The sequence below is a fragment of the Sorex fumeus genome, unplaced genomic scaffold (assembly GCF_029834395.1).
Source record: "Sorex fumeus unplaced genomic scaffold, SorFum_2.1 ptg000128l, whole genome shotgun sequence".
Lineage (NCBI taxonomy): Eukaryota > Metazoa > Chordata > Mammalia > Eulipotyphla > Soricidae > Sorex > Sorex fumeus.
The window spans coordinates 47509812-47528006 of NW_026606185.1; the positions used below are offsets into that span (position 1 = coordinate 47509812).

Genomic DNA, 18195 nt, shown 5'->3' on the forward strand with positions numbered 1-18195 from the left:
AGCAGTGCGGTGCCTAAAGGAACTTGATGTTTTGGCAAATGTGTACGCCCCATGTGTGGACTGCCAGAGAGCCCCCGGGGAGGTCGTGCTGGAGGACTCTGAGCTCTGAACATGGAGTTAGTTTGAGGTAGGTAGTGGTGCCAGACTGACCAAGAGGATCTGTCCAGTGATGCTCGCAGAAAACCACCACCCACCCTAGCTTCACTGAGTCTCTTCCTTGTGCATATCTCCCACCCATTTCCCATTCCTGCTGGTCATTGCTTTTCCAAAAAGCAAGTTTACAGACTTCTACAATACAGAAGTGGTGAGGCCAGAGTAATAGCATAATGGGCAGGGTACTTGCCTTGCACGTAGCTGGCCTGGGTTCAATCCCAGCAACCCATGTTCCTGCCACCAGAAGTGTTCCCTGAACACAGAGCCAGGAGTGAGCCCTAAGCACTGCCAGGTGTGCCCCCCCAAATCCAGATACATAAATAAAATACTGAAGTGGGGAGCAAAGAGCTAATACAAAGAAGAAAGCAATTGCCTTGCACAAGACTGATCCCAGTTTGATCCCCAGCACAGTATATGGTCCCAACAAGCACTGCCCGGAGTGATCCCTGAGCTCAGAGCCGGGACACTGATGGCCCTAAAACAAACAAACCAAAAAAAGAAAATGTCTAAAAAGTAAAATACAGAAGGTGTTGTAGATAGATTTATGGAATGCCTTCCATGACCCAGGCATAGGACCAAAACCCTTCACATCCAACAACTTTGAATTCTCCCAGCTCCCCATTGAGAGAGGACCCCCTCATCCCCCCATTCGTTGTAGAGGGGGAAGGTCAGCACCAGAACCCCGTGATTAGCCCACTCGGGTAGCTGGGCTTGAGGCTCAACCCAGAATCTCCAGCTCCACATCACATGGCAGCCTCTCATCGGCCCCACAGGTTGGTAACTCTCACCAAGGGCTGGGAAAAGTGAGTCTAGCCCTTAAGTCGGAGACCTTGGACACACCCAGATTCACCACCGGAAATGTAGACTCTCACTCCGAGTCAGTCCCCCTGCGTGAGAGTCTGTGCTTTCACCTGACCCCCAGGTGGGGCAGGAGCCACTTGAAACGAATGTGTGCTGGGCCGCAGGGTCCCCCCCCTGCCCTCTACTCCATCCCCACCCCAGACCCCACCCCTACTAGAGGTGAAAGGCAGAAGAGGTGTGATCAGATGTTAACACCGGAAGCAGCATCCTCTGGTGGCACTGCCAGGTCCCTCTCTCTTCCAGGGACTGGGGCCAGGTCTTCTGAAGTCCACACTTGTGTGAGAGGGTCAGGGACCAGGATTAGCCAGAAGAGGGAAGACTCAGTGGGAGAAAGGGGCAGTGGGCAGGAGAATAGGCCCCCTCTGATCTCCACTGGGGGCCCACTCCCCAGCCTCCTTCCCTGTGGGCCTCCCTCCTCTCTGGAGCCTAACAAAGGGGGACTCTCCCGCCAGAAGAGTCCCCATATGTCCCCGAGCACCACGGTCCCTCCAGTCACCGCTGATGTTATTAATTTTTAAAACAAACTTCCTGATTGAGGTTCTGGCTGCCTCTAAATTGTCTCTACAAGGAGACTGTGTACTAATTAACCCATAGAAACAATCAATGATGTACCTTTTTCAAGTTTCAGGGTGATTAGAATATGAAAATGAAGAGCACAATGGTGCAGATGTTTTAAAATCACAGCAGACAGCAATTAGTGACACGGAAACCAGCTGCTTATCTCTCCAGATAAAGCCTCTTAATAGGGAATTACACTGGAGGAGTCATTACCCAGATGGATCTCACATGATTTACAGGGGAGGCGGGGCGGCGTTAACTTTGATTTGTGAGCAGGTTCCTGTCAGGCTTCCTTGTTACCTCCAACAAGGTGGATGTGTGACAGGGCTGGAGGAGGGCCTCCCCTTTCTACCTTCAGCAGGGGCCCAGGTCAAGGGTGCAGCCAAGGGCAAAGAAGGAGAAAATGGGGCTCCCAGAAGCCTCAAGCACCTGCCTCTCTCTGATTGGGCTCCATTGTTTGGGGATCAACACAGCCAGCTGTCCATGCAGAGGGGAGCGTGTGGACGGGGGACGCCAGAACAGTGAGCTGCAGGACGCCTTAGGTGTTGGCTGGAAAGAGAATTCCCCTGAGCCCCTCTGAGTGGCTTTGGGGCTGTGTGTGCCTGTGTGCATACGGGGGAGTTTTCGGTTGTCATTGTGGGATATACTTTCTGTTTTTACGCCACCTGGTTGAGGCAAAATTTCCATACATTGAACTTCAGTCCGTGGTTCAAATAGTTTTGAAAAATGTAGAAGGCTTTGCAATTCATATTCCTCTCAAGAGATACAATGTGACTTTCAGTCAGCCAGAAATTTCCCTTCTGGCTCCTTTCCACCCACTCCATTGGATAAGGCTTCTTAAATTTTTTTACTGGTTAGTTGTATTTTTTTGTTTTGTAAGTTGTTGTTGTTGTGTGTGAGAGAGAAAGAGATTTAATTGAATCACTGTGAGATACAAAGCTTTCATAACTGGGTTTCAGTCATACAATGTTCCAACACCCATCCTGCTACCACTATACATTTCCCACCACCCATGTCTGCTGTACCCCTTCCCCCCACCTGCCTCTGTAGCAGGCACTTTCTCTGTCCTCCTCCTCCTCCTTCTCCTCCTCCTCCTCTCTCTCCCTCTTTTACTACCCCCCCCCCCCCCCGCCGCCGACATTTGGACATTCTGATTTGCAATACAGATACAGAGGGCCATCCTGTGTGGTCTTTTACTCACTTTGAGCTCACATCTCCCATCCGGAATGATCCGTTCCAACCATCATTGTCAAGTGGTCCCTTCTCTGTCCCAACTGTCCTGTGTCCTAGCACTTGAGGCAGGCTTCCAATTGTGGAAAATCTTTACGTGACCTTGGGATTATAAAAAACTTAAACAAATGAAACATTTACTGATTATAATTTATAAATTTATTTTTAAGTAAGTTTTCAGTGACCCTCACATATACCTACAGTGAATTTCCTGGCTTTCATTTATCTAAAAATATCTCTATTGCCTTCATATTTGAAGGCTGTTTTCACTGGACATAAAATTTTAAGGTGATGTTTTTATGCCAGAGCTTTAAAGTTACTGTTTTATTGTCTTCGGGCTTGATTTTTTTTTATTGTTATGACACTTTTGTCCTTGTTTCACTATTTACTGTCTGTCTTCCAACACTCTTCCCCCCTCCCACCCTTTCTGGCTTTTCAATTTTTTTTCTCTCTCTTTTTCCCCCTATCACTTTGTTTGTACTATACTTCAGTGTCGTTTATATTTATGTATTCTGTTTGAGTTTTGTTGAGTCTCTTCACTATGTGAATCCACAAGTACTGTTCTACTTCTCTTTATTTGGCACTTTATTTTTATGTATGTTAAACCACTTCTCATTCATAGGTCACAGAAGTGCTAGTTTTGCTTCATTGTTTTAATTCCCCACCCCAATTATTTCTGCTGTCTTTTCTTTGCGTTTACTGAATTTTGTTCTGCAATATCCTATAAGCAATTAAGTCTATACAGTGAATTTTATATTTCGTTTTTTTCAGATTGAAATTCCACGTGGATATTTTGGTAGATCTATGCTGACAGCTCATATATATTCATCAATTATGTGAATCAGTTATGTTTCTTCAAATGCTTGAACATTTTCTTAATGTCTATTATGAGCACCACTAGTCTCTGCTCTCCTGGTTGTAGGTCACATTTACCTGCCTCTTTGTTTATCTGATAGGATTTTTATCATGTCCTGAGTATTACAAGACTCTAGACTTTGGTGGTTTACTTCAGTGACTGCTTTTTGGTTTGAGGGGTAATGCACTAGCAGATTAACTGTCCTATTAAGTATTCTTTTTAGGCTTTATGAAGGAAGAACTATTTTTGTCTTTTATTGTAGGACTAGTGTTGATCTACTCTTTAAGTGTACCATTTCTGGGCTCTTAAGGGAATGTCTGATACTATTTAAAGCTTGCCCACCAAATGGTAAGAAAGCTAGCATTGCCCAGTAGTTTATGGCTTTGGAGTTCCCTGTTCAGATTATGGCTGGCTCTTGCAGATCTGTTAGACATTATGAAGTCTTGCCTTCATGTACAGATTAAAATTTGGTCAGACAGAGATGATCCATGTTAAATTTTGTTTCTGTTTTGTTTGTTTGTTTGTTTGTTTGTTTCTGTTTGGGGGCCATACCCAGTGATGCTCAGGGGTTACTTCTGGCTTTGCACTCAAGAATTGCTCCTGGTGGTGCTCGGGAGACCATGTAGAATGCCAGGGATCTAGTCCAGGTTGGCCACGTGCAAGGCAAATGTTTTATCCACTGTACTATCATTCCGGCGCTAAAATTTCTCCAGCCCTAACATTTCTATTTGTAAGGTACCTTTTTCTCCCTAGCTTCTTCTCAGATATGCTATTCCCTAAATTCTAGGTACCTCAAGAGCCCCAGACTGACCTCTGTTTAATCTTCCCATTAGGACCATAGGTCTCTGAATTTATTTCCTTCCTTCTAGATTTATAAAGTTCTCCAAGTCAAGCACTAGGGATACAATAGAATTCTATGAGCTTCTCTTCTTTATAGAATTATGCCCCATCTTATACACTGTCCATACCTAAATATAGTTGCTTTTATCTAATTTCTTCAGTGTTATGTTTGTTTTCCTAGGAAGGTTAAGTCTAATACCTATTGATTCAGGTGTAATAACACATATTATTATAATAATTACAACACATATTATACCTGAATCAATAGGTATTATACCATTGGTATATGTTATATATACCACTATAATCAGAACCAGCCACTGATCATTTTTAGTCATATGGAATTAATGTGTTTTGGGCAGGAATGGGGGGAAGTAATGTTGTGTTCTTTTGTTAGGAGCCTATATGAGTTATCACCTGGTATCACTCAAAGTCCCCTAGTACCAAATGAGAAATGAATCCCATGGGAATCATATCAAGATGACTTCATGAGACAAAATGAGAACACATTTATTTTATACACATGATTGGAAACTCTGCATCCATTTAGTTGAGCAACTTCTCTCTTCATTGATATAGTCTATTTGCATTGCTGTAACAGAAAACACAAGTAAGTGGTTTATAAATAATACAAATTTTGTGTTCACAGTTATAGAGACTAGAAATTCTAGATCACAGTGCTGGCAGATTCATATCTGGTGAGGATGTGCTCCTGGATTGATGGTCAGTTATCTCCTCTCTGGTCCTCTTCTAGAAAAGGGTCAGCGTGTTTTGGGATAGCTTTATTCTAAAGGCATCAATCCCATTTATGAGGGCTCCACCCTCATGGCCTCATTAAAAGGCCTCTCTTCCTAATACACAGACGTTCAAAATTTCAATTTCAGAATTTTCTTTTTCTTCTTCTTTTTTTTTTTTTTTTGTAAAGAGACTCAGATCCAGTTCAAACACAAGGAAGTTGGGGGATCATAAAACCATTGTTCAAATAGAGTACTTAGCGACATTTTTTTTCTACCTACCATTATCAAATATAAGAATGAATTATGCTTAGAAGGAATACTTTGAGAGCAAGTTGAATGGAAACTGTCAAGTAGATTCTAATGATAAGGCCAAATGGTCATTTTCAAAGTTCTTTCAAAGTAACAGTATCATCTTGCCCCATCTCTGTCTCTCCCTTCCTCTCTCTCCCTCCCCCCTCTCTCACTTTTTTGGCAAGGAGGGGAGACCACACTTGGTTGTGCTCAGAGGTTACTCCTGGCTCTGCACTCAGGAATTACCCTGTTGGTGCTCAGGGGACCATATGGCATGCCAGGTATTGAACCTCCGCTGTCTCTGCATAAGGCAGGTGCCCTACCCACTGTACTATTGCTCCATCCCAACATTCTCTCTTATATGAAATAGTTTGCAAGTGTTAACAGAGTGGTTTCTTTTAAAATGAGTTTGGGTTTTGAAAAGAGGCCTCTCCCAGGGTAAACAGGGTCCCGGAGGAGTGGTCAGTGTTGGAAACTTACCACAAGAGTGTGTAGGGGGCAAAGGGCAGTTAGGATAGAAAGGGGACAAACATGACAATAGTTGGAAATGATCGTTTTGGACAGAAACTAAGTATTGAAAGTACGTAAAGGGATATACCTAATAACCTTTCATTTCTGTATTGCAAACCATAAGGCCCAAAAGGAGAGAGAGAGAGAGAGAGAGAGAGAGAGAGAGAGAGAGAGAGAAAGGGAGGAAAAGAGAAGGGGGGAGAGGTACTTGCCATGAAGACTAGCACTGTTGGTGGTGGGAAAAGTACATTGGCACATTATATCACTGAAATCCAGTTATAAACAACTTTGTAAATGTATATATTACTGTGATTCAATTAAGACATTTTAAATTAAAAATAATTTTTTAAAAATTTTGAAAAATAAAGAGAGGCCTCTCTCTTGCCTCCTCCACCAGTCACAGTTCAGCAAAGTCTTTACCAAATTATAGAACTCTGTGAATTATGCTTGAAAGCTACTGAGTTGGATGATCTCCTGACAATGTCAAGGGCTTTGCTAGGTTCTAACCCAGACCCGTCTTTGACATAATCTACTATTTCTCAACTCTGTCTGCTCTCTGGGATAACCCAAAGCTTTGGAAAAAAAGGAACTACTGTTCAGATCCCACCTCTAGAATGTTGATTTAATTGGTCTGGATGAGATCCCAGGTGTGGTATTGTTTATGGCGCTTTCTGGATTATTCCAACATGCAGCCATGGTTGGGAACCTTTCATCAGACAGTGTGGTTACATTTCTTATCTCCCACATTCATCTCTTGCTCAGGCTTGAACACTTGCTTTGAGCCTCAAGAGGAATGCCAGGATCTCTAAGAATGGCCTGGAAGCATTGGGGAAGCTGAAAGCTCTGTATGGAAGGGTCATAAGTGCCACAATGTTTAGTTCCTTTGGGGAGGACAATGCTCCCATCTACCCTCTTCATTCATTGGCTCTTCTGCTTAGCTTTTCCGTGGACATTGGATACCTATACAATGCACCTTGTTAGATTTTTATTTTATATACACTCTGAATTACAAAAAGTTCAGAGAGCAAAATGCTCAGTGGTGGTAAACTATATATCCGAACAGGACTAGGGTGGTTTGCTCTGCATAATTACCACCCAAAAGTTCTGAGAATGTCATAGTCACCACAAAAGTGCTCCTCCCAGAGGAATAATGCTAAAATAAACTTTATGCATATCTGAGCAGCATAATAAGTGCTCATCCCTTGGTACCACCCTGGGAGATTGGAGATTAGTATATCTTTAGGGGGACCCAAGACCTCTGGTAGTAACCAGTACACTGGGGATTTCTGATACAGCGATCCATCATTTCTTGAGAAGTGCCAAATGCCCAATTAAGAACTAAAGTTCCCCTGATTTCTTTATTTCTTGCCAGGCATGCTTTCCTGCTCATGTGGAGCGAAATATCATACAAACTGTATATTTAAATTATTGGTGTCAGCAGAGAGTAACACAAACACAGCTCACCAGAAATACTGGTTTATCTCCCACGAAGTCATGTTTGATTTTTTGATGACTTATATGATTTTTCTCAGACCCAAATCACTATCTTTTCCTCTCATTGTGACAAACCCTGCTTTAGATAAACCCAAGATAAGTGGAGTGAGTCATTTTCTTACCATTTGTGTGGATCAAGTTATTATGCAGTGACCTAATGATTTTTGTAAAATGTAGACAGAAGAAAGATTAAAAAATAAGTGCTCTTAAAATCTTGGGCTTGCGCAAAATTTTAATGTATGTGATTTATCCTTTGGTTGTTGAGGGGTGGGGGTGAGGGAAAGTTATCTGATTTGCAGCAAAATTTTCCACATTTCAAGACTAGAAAAAATATCTGCCAGGTTTTTTCACTTTTTAAAATTTTCAATTGGGGCAGTTAGGGGCGAGTCCAGAGATTGAACCCAGGACCTCTTACATGTGAGGCATGCACTCTACTATGGAGCTGCATAAAGCTTTCAAAAGGAGGGTTTACCGAGAAACATTTGGCTTTGACTCGGAATGCCTGGAAGGTCCCATACTGATCAACATGAACCACAGCTTCAGAGTGATTAAGTTTCACAATTTAGAGAGAAGGGCATGGAGAGAAAGCCAAGGGTCATGCTTGGTTAGTATTAAAAGTTTCTACATAAATAATCCGCTCAATGTAAAATACTATTCATGATTCCCTTATTTGCTAACCATTTTAAGGCCGTGGATAGAATAAAGGCTTTAAAAGATTCAGGACTTATTCCCTAGAAAAGCTCATAATCTAAAGGGAAAGTGAAAACATGTGTTACATGGATTAATAGAGTTCCCAGAGACTGCAGTTCCCCCCGCCCCACCCATATGAAGTTATATCTCTAGACCCCTACAAAAAGAACGGGGGGGGGGAGAGAGAGAGAGAGAGAGAGAGAGAGAGAGAGAGAGAGAGAGAGAGAGAGAGAGAGACTCTACTTTTGCTGTCTGCCAGCTTGTCCCAGCCTTGTAGCTTGTCCCAGCGTTGTGCTTGAGGGTCTGTCTTGCCAGACCATCTCCATGTCAATGGAGTAAGTACTCAATTCTCAGCGAAGGACATATTGGAACTGACAGCCTCACCATTGTGTATATAATATGTCATGGCTGACAGATGAAGAAATGGGATTTCATGAAATGCAACGGGATGTAGCCATCAGCCCAAGTTGGCGGGAAGCCTGTTCCCCAGGACCCCTCGGAAAAGCGCTCCTTCCCGGTTCTCTGAGCTCTTTCACTGCTGTGGGCACAGGAGCTTGGAAAGCACCATTTCTCCCATTACCCCTGATTCTTTGTTGTGCTTCCTTTTTGTCCACCCTGCCCTTTGATTGCTGAGCTCTCTCAGCAGGGCAAATTGCAGCTGAAATGGCAGAAACAATGAGATCTGGCAGTGTCCAGATGGAGGCACTGAGAACCAGGCACGCTTAACTGCATTATTTTCAGCTGGTCTGTCCAGAGTGTAAGTGAGCAAGCCCCACCTCTCAGTTTCGGAGTGAAACCCCTCCCCACATGGCCTTCCACTAAGGCGGAGTTAATTGGAAATGAAACAATTGGGGATGGTGGGGGAGAACCCAAACTAAAAATTGTGTTGATGTGGAGTTAACTCACAAAGCCTTGACTTCTTAAGTATTCAGAAAGAATTATTTTGCTCAACATTAATGGTTTGAGAACTTTGATTTCTTCATGAGCCATTACCAAGTGGCTGATTGGCAGTTTATTGTCTTTTGTGGGCAACCAAATATTTTGTCGTAATATAGTATTCCCATGTATTATTTTATATATTCACTCAACAAACATTTTCTGTGAACTTTCTGGGTGGCTTGATTTGTAGGCTGCATGGGAGACAAGAAAAAGAAGAGTGTCTCTGACCTGAAAGTACTTGTAGTTTAGAGGAGGGGGCTGGAAAGTGAGCAAATTAATGACACGTAGTATTACAAGGGTTGTGACAGATGTCTTGATGGAGACAACAGTGCCTGCCAAGGAACAACACCAGGAATTAGACTGGAGGTAGCGGGTGAATGTATTTGCAGAGACTGTGTTGGTCATTCACTTTGCAGGTGACAAATGAAATATCCATAAGGAGATGTATGTGCCTTTGTTTATTCAGTAAATGTTATTGAGGACCAGCCAACTGTTGGCTGGGTGCTGTGCTTGGTAGCTCTATGATAATGTAGACAGGCTAGAAAGACAGATATTGATTCAAGTAATGCACTCATCAACTGTGAAATGAAAACCTAGGCTAAATACAACAGAGAGATATGATGCCATGAAAACTTAGATAAGTCTCTGTCACTTAGGGGCCTGGAGACTTCCAAGGATTAAGCTGAAATTAGAACATGAAAGAGTTCATCAAGGACCTGTTCTGTGCCAAGAATAAATGGCTGGAGAAATGCAGAAAAAATGGAGGGGATCAGAAACCAAAATTCCAGTTCTGGCTTCACCAGGAAGTGCTATTTTAGTTCTCAATTTTTAGTAAAGTGGAGAGAAGCAGGCAATTAGGAAGGGCCAATGGAAGGAGCAGAACTGTACGTCCTGTTTTAACCAAGTTCAAAATAGTAACCGAAGCCTTCAGCCCAGGGTAATTTTGACTAAGTGCCTCTACTAACACTAAAATATTCCAGTACAAGTCATCAATTATATTATCATTATGTAGAGTAGAGAAGTTTGTCCATAAGCCCTCTTCCTGACCTGTCATTCTGTGAGTATACACAGTGCCAGAGCATAAACCAGGAAGGAACAAAGCCCTGATTCATCAAGAAAAATAAGGGCCTTTTTCTATTTTACACTGAAAACAGTTTTGATACTTTTGCTAAGAATGGGCTCACAGCCTGTCCACAGAAGCAGCAGTTCCTAACAGCCAAACATGAGTAGATTGTGGTGATGTGTCTTATACCACCAGATGAAGAAAAAGTTCAATAAGCTTTTTTCTTAATTTTCTCTGGGACAATTAGAGAGGTGATACTTTTAAAATACAGTTCAAGGCTGGGAACAAGTACAACTGTTAGGGTGCATGTCTATTATACATGCAGCTCAGACTCACTTTCTGGAACTATGTGGTCCCCTGAGCCAGATGGGGTCAAGTGTATCCCCAGAGGCTCCCAAGTGCTGCCAGGTGTGGTCCAGCCATCCCAGCTCTGCAAGGCCCTAGAAGCACAGCATGCTTGGGCCCTGGCACTGTACTGATGACTCAGTTGCCTGAGAATCTGCAGCAGGGTCCTGGACTTGGAAGATACCCCAATTTTTTTTTAATTACAGTTCAATATTAGAAGTATAAAGAGGATCTGACAAAATCAGGGAGGCAGAAAAGAAGTCTAGAGATTTCAGGATCTAGTGTGAAAATCCAACATGGCCTACTTGCTTAGACGCACTAATTTGTACCTGGAATGCTTTCTGCCATCTATGTTATCATTTTCTCCCTCTTTTCCTTTTTTCCCCCACCTGGGGTGGAGGACACACCCAGAAGTGCTCAGTGTTTACTTCTGGGTCTGTACTCAGGGATCACTATTGACAGGGTTTGCGGGCCCATCTGGGCCTGGAGATCAAACCCATGTGGGCCAGGTGCAAAGCAAATGCCTTACCTACTATACCGTTCCTTCAGTGGCCCTCCTCTTTTCTTTCTTTTTTCTTTCTTTTTTTTTTTTGAGGCCATACCCAGTGATGCTCAGGGGCTTCTCCTAGATCCAGGTTTGGGGTCATCCACAGCAGTGCAGTGTTTGGGCAGTGCAGTTTGGGTGCCACAGATTGAACCCAGGTTTCCAACATGTCAACCATAAATACTGTCCCTTTGTGCCATCTCACTGCCCCTGTGTTTTGACTTTGAATAAGAACTCTAAGAAATCTTTTCTAGCAAAGCACAAATTGGGGCCAGAGCAATAGTACAGTGGGTAGAATGCTTGTCTTGCATGCGGCCAACCTGGGTTCTGTCCCCAGTACTATGTGTGGTCCCCCAACCCTGCCAAGACTGAGTAGAAAACCAGGAGTAAACCATGAGCACCAGTGAGTGTGACCCCAAAACAAAACAAAATTAAAGCACACATCCTATGCCATAAATGCCAAACAGATATATATTGATTCATTAAAGGATAGATAGGCAGATGTATCCATTAACAGACTAATGCAGGTTAAAAATTCCTAAATTCACCAAGCCACTTATCACATATTTCTCAGTAGGGGTATTATCAAAAGCTTTCTTCAATTTTGTAATATTTTCCCTTCTTTAATAAACTGAGGGTGATGCATTCTATAAGTGCACTGCTCTTTCTATAGTACAGGATTATAATAAGCTTTGAAAAATGCTTCTTTGTCCTGGGAGCCTTTCTGAAAATCTATCTGAGGCATTATGTGTATATCTATATTAGAAGAGCTTTCATAACCCAAAGCGATGTGTGTGCACTAGTCATTCCCTTTGGCTTTGATAGATGCTGCTTTTACTGGACCTTCAGCTTAGGTTCTGCCTTTCCTAGCTGGAGCCATATGAGGAAGGTGCCAACATCTGAAGACAGTCACCTAGCCTCCATGTAGATCCATGTAGGTGACAACACAGCTAGAAAGTTCAGAGAACTGACCTTGAACTATGAGATCAGTTTTTTTCCCTCCTGGCACATTGGGCCAGGAGACTCAAGGTTCCTTTTGAAAGTATCCAAGGGGCTGGAGCAATAGCACAGTGGGTAGGGCGTTTGCCTTGCACGCAGCTGACCTAGGTTCGATTCCCAGCAACTCATATGGTCCCCCGAGCACCGCCAGGAGTAATTCCTGAGTGCATGAACTAGGAGTAACGCCTGTGCATCACTGGATGTGACCCAAAAAGCAAAAAAAAAGAGGAAGAAGAAGAAGTATCCAAGAGCTTCTTAAAGAGAGTAGTCTAGAGTAACCTCAAGTCCCGATCTGAAATAACACTCCTAGAGCTGGTCACATTTTAAATCCTGGACAAGTCTTGCATGTTTTTTCTTTCTTCTGTTTCTTCTCTGTACCCTTGATTGCCCCACTTTCCCCGACAGAACCTGCAAATCTCCACCTTTATTCCTCAACTTTTGCTATTTTCCCTTGCTGCTGTGGATTCTAATGAGCTATTTTGGGGGGTAAAGAGGTGTTGAACTACAGAATGAAGTGCTTCCGCACTGAACTGCAGCCAGAATGAGCAAGGGAAAGGCTTGGCTTGAGAAGAAGCAGGGACAGCAATAAGAGGCAGCTTCAGTTGGGCAGGAGAAGCCTGGAAGCTGGGCCTTCAGATTTCTCCTGGACTCCACCCCCTTGGGTAGAATGCCACACCATTAAAATGTAGGTGCTAAGAAGAGAGAGAGAACAGGGAGGAATGCCCTGCCACAGCGGCAGGATGGGACGGGGGGGGGGGGGGGGGATGGGGGGGGAGGGATGCTAGGACCCGTGGTGGGGGAGGATGGGCACTGGTGGAGGGATGGGTACTTGATCATTGTATAACTGAAACCCAAGCACAAAAATTTATAAGTCTATAAGTGTACTTCATGGTGTTTCACTAATAAAAAAATGATAAAAAAAAGAAATAATTAATTAATTAATTAATTAAAAAAAATAAATAAAATGTAGGTGCTGGGCTAAGTGACTTTTCAAAGTCCTTCTCTGTCTAATCAGTTTTTATTTGGGATTGCCCGAAACCCAGTCAACTTTCCTAAAGACTATGATGAAAAATTGTTCAAAACCCATGCCACAAGTTCACAACTGCAATTGCAAAAACTATAAAATTTCTAGATTTCAAGATAGTTTCTTTTTAAAACTTGCAAATCATATAGCATTTTTGACTTTCTCGTTTCAGTCACCCCAACATGCTCATCTTGGCTTCTGTATTTCTCTCCCTCTCCCATAGGCTTATGAGCGATCACAGAAGCACTCCGCTCTTCACTATGACCCGGGAGTCCCACAGGACTTCACCGGTGACACCTTAAAACCAAAGCACCAGCAAAAAAGCAGCAGCCAGAACCACATGGACTGGTCCACCAGCTCTGACAGTGGACCTGCCACTCAGAATTGCTTCATCAGTCCAGAATCTGGCAGAGAAAATGCAAGCACCAGCAAGATGGCAGCTCTTGAGCCTGTGGCTTCCTTTTCCAAGGCCCAGTGTAAGAAAGGCAATGCAGGGAGCACATGGAGCCAGTTGTCCAACAGTAGCAAAGAGCTACTCTTGGGAGGTGTGGTGCCATCCCCAAGCAACCACAGCTCACCAGCACCCTCCAACAGCTCCACAGAGTGCAATGGGCTTCAGGCCTTGGTCGATCAAGATGCCGGGGGTCCCAAGGAACCCCCTGAGCCACCTACTATAAGTACTATAAGCAGCAAGAAAAAGTCCAGTAAAAAAGATGTGATAAGTCAGACCTTACCAAACGCAGACCTAGATTGGGTCAAAAATGCCCAGAAAACATTTGACAATACTGAAGGGAAGAGGGAAGGGTACTCTGCTGATAATGGCCAGGAGGCATCCCCAGCCAGGCAGAATGTGAGTTCCATTGGGAATCCTGAGAATGACTCCAGTCACGTCCGGATCACCATCCCTATTAAGGCACCGTGCCTGGATCCAACCAGCCATAAGAGGAAAAAGAGACAGTCCATCAAAGCGGTGGTGGAAAAGATCATGCCAGAGAAAGCCCTGGCCTCTGGAATTGCCATGAGCAGTGAAGTAGTTAGCCGGATACTTGCCAGTTCTGAAGGAAGTAAGAAGGATCCCCGTGTCCCAAAGCTGGGTAAGATGATCGAGAGTGAGTCCCCCTCCATAAGCCTGGAGACGGGTGGAAATGCTGAGAAAATAATCTCAGGCGTCGTGTCTAAGCAGCGAAAGCCACCTCTGGTTATGGCCGCACCCACGTGCACAGACCATTCGCCATCAAGAAAGTTGCCTGACATCCAGCATCCAAAGTTTGCCGCCAAACGGAGGTGGACGTGCAGCAAACCCAAGGCCACCAGTATGCTCCGGGAGGCGGTGATGGCCACCTCAGACAAACTGATGGTGGAACCGCCATCTGCCTATCCCATTACCCCCTCCAGCCCTCTGTACACTAACACAGACAGTCTTACTGTGATTACACCAGTCAAAAAGAAACGGGGACGACCAAAGAAGCAGCCTCTGCTCACCGTGGAGACCATTCATGAGGGCACATCCACCAGTCCAGTCAGCCCTATCAGCCGGGAGTTCCCCGGCACTAAGAAAAGAAAGAGACGAAGGAGTTTAGCCAAGTTGGCCCAGCTGGTGCCAGGAGAGGACAAGCCCATGAGCGAGATGAAATTCCACAAAAAAGTTGGGAAACTTGGGGTGTTGGATAAGAAGACCATCAAGACGATCAACAAGATGAAAACCCTCAAGAGGAAAAATATATTGAACCAGATCTTATCCTGCTCCAGCAGTGTGGCTCTGAAGGCCAAAGCGCCCCCAGAGACCAGCCCTGCTGCAGCAACCATTGAAAGCAAGCTGGGCAAGCAGATCAACGTCAGCAAGAGAGGAACCATCTACATTGGCAAGAAGAGGGGCCGGAAGCCGAGAGCGGAGCTGCCCACCCCATCTGAAGAACCCAAAACAGCCATCAAGCACCCAAGGCCTGTTTCTAGCCAGCCGGACGTTCCAGCCGTGCCTTCCAACTTTCAGTCACTTGTGGCATCTTCACCAGCAGCTATGCACCCACTTTCCACGCAGTTGGGTGGGTCCAATGGCAACCTGAGCCCCGCCAGCACTGAAACGAGTTTTTCAGAGTTGAAAACGATGCCAAATCTCCAGCCCATCAGTGCTCTTCCCACAAAAACCCAAAAGGGGATACACAGTGGAACCTGGAAGCTGTCTCCACCCAGACTGATGGCCAACTCTCCTTCCCACCTCTGCGAGATTGGCTCCCTCAAGGAAATCACGCTGTCTCCTGTGAGCGAGTCGCACAGTGAGGAGACCATCCCCAGTGACAGTGGCATCGGGACTGACAACAACAGCACATCGGACCAAGCAGAGAAGAGCTCCGAGTCCCGCCGGAGGTACTCATTTGATTTCTGCTCCCTAGACAACCCCGAGGCCATCGCATCTGACACCAGCACCAAGAACCGGCATGGCCACCGGCAGAAGCATCTAATTGTGGACAACTTTCTGGCCCACGAGAGCCTCAAGAAGCCAAAGCACAAGAGGAAGCGGAAAGGCCTGCAAAACCGGGATGACCTTCAGTTTCTGGCAGACCTGGAGGAGCTCATCACCAAGTTCCAGGTGTTCAGGATCTCCCACCGAAGTTACACGTTTTACCATGAGAATCCATATCCCAGCATTTTCCGGATTAACTTGGATCACTACTACCCGGTGCCATATATCCAGTACGACCCGTTGCTCTATCTTCGGAGAACTTCAGAGTTGAAGTCCAAGAAGAAGCGTGGGAGGCCTGCAAAAACCAATGACACCATGACAAAGGTGCCTTTTTTACAAGGGTTCAGCTACCCTATTCCCAGCGGAAGTTACTATGCACCCTATGGAATGCCTTACACATCAATGCCTATGATGAACCTTGGCTACTACAGTCAGTACCCCGCTCCTCTGTACCTGTCACACACACTCGGGGCGGCTTCCCCCTTCCTCCGGCCCACCGTGCCCCCACCTCAGTTCCACACGAGCTCCCACGTGAAGCTGGCCGGTACCGCCAAGCATAAAGCCAAGCATGGGGTCCACCTGCAGGGGCCTGTGGGCATGGGCCTCGGGGACATGCAGCCGTCCCTGAATCCTCCCAAGGTGGGCAGCGCGGGGCTCTCCAGCGGCCGGCTCCACAAGAGGAAACACAAACACAAGCATAAGCACAAGGAAGACCGGCTCCTGGGCCCGCATGACAACCTGAGTGGTCTATTTGCAGGCAAAGCCACGAGCTTCTCCAGCCACCTCCTGAGCGAGCGACTGGGTGGCACCGACAAAGAGCTGCCCTTGGTGGGGGAGAAGGCCAAGCATAAGGAGAAGCAGAAGCACCAGCACAGTGAAGCCGGCCACAAAGCGTCCAAGAGCAATTTCGAGGTGGACACCCTGTCCACGCTGTCGCTGTCCGATGCCCAGCACTGGACACCGGCCAAGGACAAAGGGGACTTGAGCAGCGAGCCCGTAGATGCGTGCGCCAAGCGGTACTCTGGCAGTGCAGGGGACGGCAGCAGCTCAAGACCAGAAAGCCTGGATGTGTTCAGTGACCTGAACCCTTCGCCTGACAAGTGGGACAGTGACCTGAGTGGGAGTAAGAGGAGGAGTTATGAAGGCTTTGGGACATACAGGGAAAAGGACATCCAGGCCTTCAAGATGAACCGCAAGGAGAGAAGTTCTTATGACTCCTCCCTTTCTCCAGGTAAGACATGGACCTTCTTGTAATTTCAGTACTGGGCTCTATACTCCCAAAGCCTGCCATCTTGGCCAATGGTGCACACACTAGTTTGCAGAGAGGTAGGCTGAAAGCAATGAATTACGTGCCTCCTTGTGTGGGATTGTTACAGGTTTTCGACATTGCGTACTTGGCATTTGCTTCCTTTCTCTTGGAGCTGGTGTCTGAGAATGGTGGGGGCAGTGGCAGCCCTCTAGCTATCTGGAGGCCAATCATACCCACTCCTTTTCTGTGCTTTATTAAAGAGGCTGGTCTTACGGCCTCATCTGATTGAAGAGTGTAGTTTGATCATTGAGTCACCCTGTGAAACGCATTAGGGATAACAACAGGAGCCAAAGAATGCCACAGCAGAACAGGGATGGCTGTGGAGTTTATCTGACATGCCATATCTAGAAGTCATGTTCCATGTGAGTTTACAACAGAGCCATTAAAAGCCAATGGTCAGTGAATCCTGAATCCCAGCTAATAAGGGCTTTGCACAATCTTAGCCATGGGTGTTTGACAAGGGGCCCTTCTCAGGCTTCTAAAAGTAAGCTCAGGGCTCACATTTCCTGGCAATAGCAAGGACCTGCCTGAAAGGTATGGCAAGCTTCTTACCTCCAGGCCACCTTACCACCTTACTCCTGGCACAACTACTGGGCAGTTAGGATATTCCCGGTCACCTCAAAACACCAGTTGGGGCTATTAGAAAGAGCTTATTCTTTGTCTATTGCTGGTGGAATTTCCTTACCTCTTCATGCACACATGACTTCTCTGTTGTGACAGCCTTCCACTTCTGCTTACGTATCTCTTTATGCCTGTCCACATATCCCAGAGATGACAAGATTCCTATAGAAGAGAGCCTTTATTTATAAGGAAAAGGGTAGAACCCCCTTTCATAGGACTGGCAGAAGCTAAAAGGACTTTTCCTGCTTCCAAATAGTATAGGTCTCTCTGGCCAAAGCCTGGTGGTAAAGGATGAGTCATTCATGTTTCAAGTTTGCAGTAGCATTTTACTTGCATGACATATATGTATGGCATGTATATTCACTATGTATGACATGGACCTCTTCTCCCTTCAGAGACAATCAGATCATAGTGAAGGGCTATCATTCCAGTCACAGGAATTAGAGACCTTTGCAGGGCCAACAGATTTCAGAAGGAAATGAGTGAGGAAACACTTAGAAATTGCCCAGATTGCTACTAGCTTGTGAGCTGCTATATGGTAGCTGTTCTTGGCTCATGAAGAGCCCAATTAGCAGTCATGTCGCCTGCATTTGCTGAAAGTGATAAATGGCCGGCATTTCTGCCCCAAGTGGATAGACTCATACAGGTTTCCCAGTGTCATCTGGAGATC

General features: G+C 45.3%; 1 protein-coding gene across 1 annotated transcript in view; it reads left to right on the forward strand.

Annotated features, from left to right (window-relative positions):
• The window catches only part of SETBP1 (SET binding protein 1), a 361699-nt gene that overhangs the window by 245678 nt on the left and 97826 nt on the right, over nucleotides 1–18195 (forward strand). The window contains exon 4 of the mRNA XM_056138137.1: nucleotides 13358–16826. Within this exon, the coding sequence (XP_055994112.1) occupies nucleotides 13358–16826 (3469 nt within the window). The remainder of the gene's footprint in view (nucleotides 1–13357; nucleotides 16827–18195) is intronic.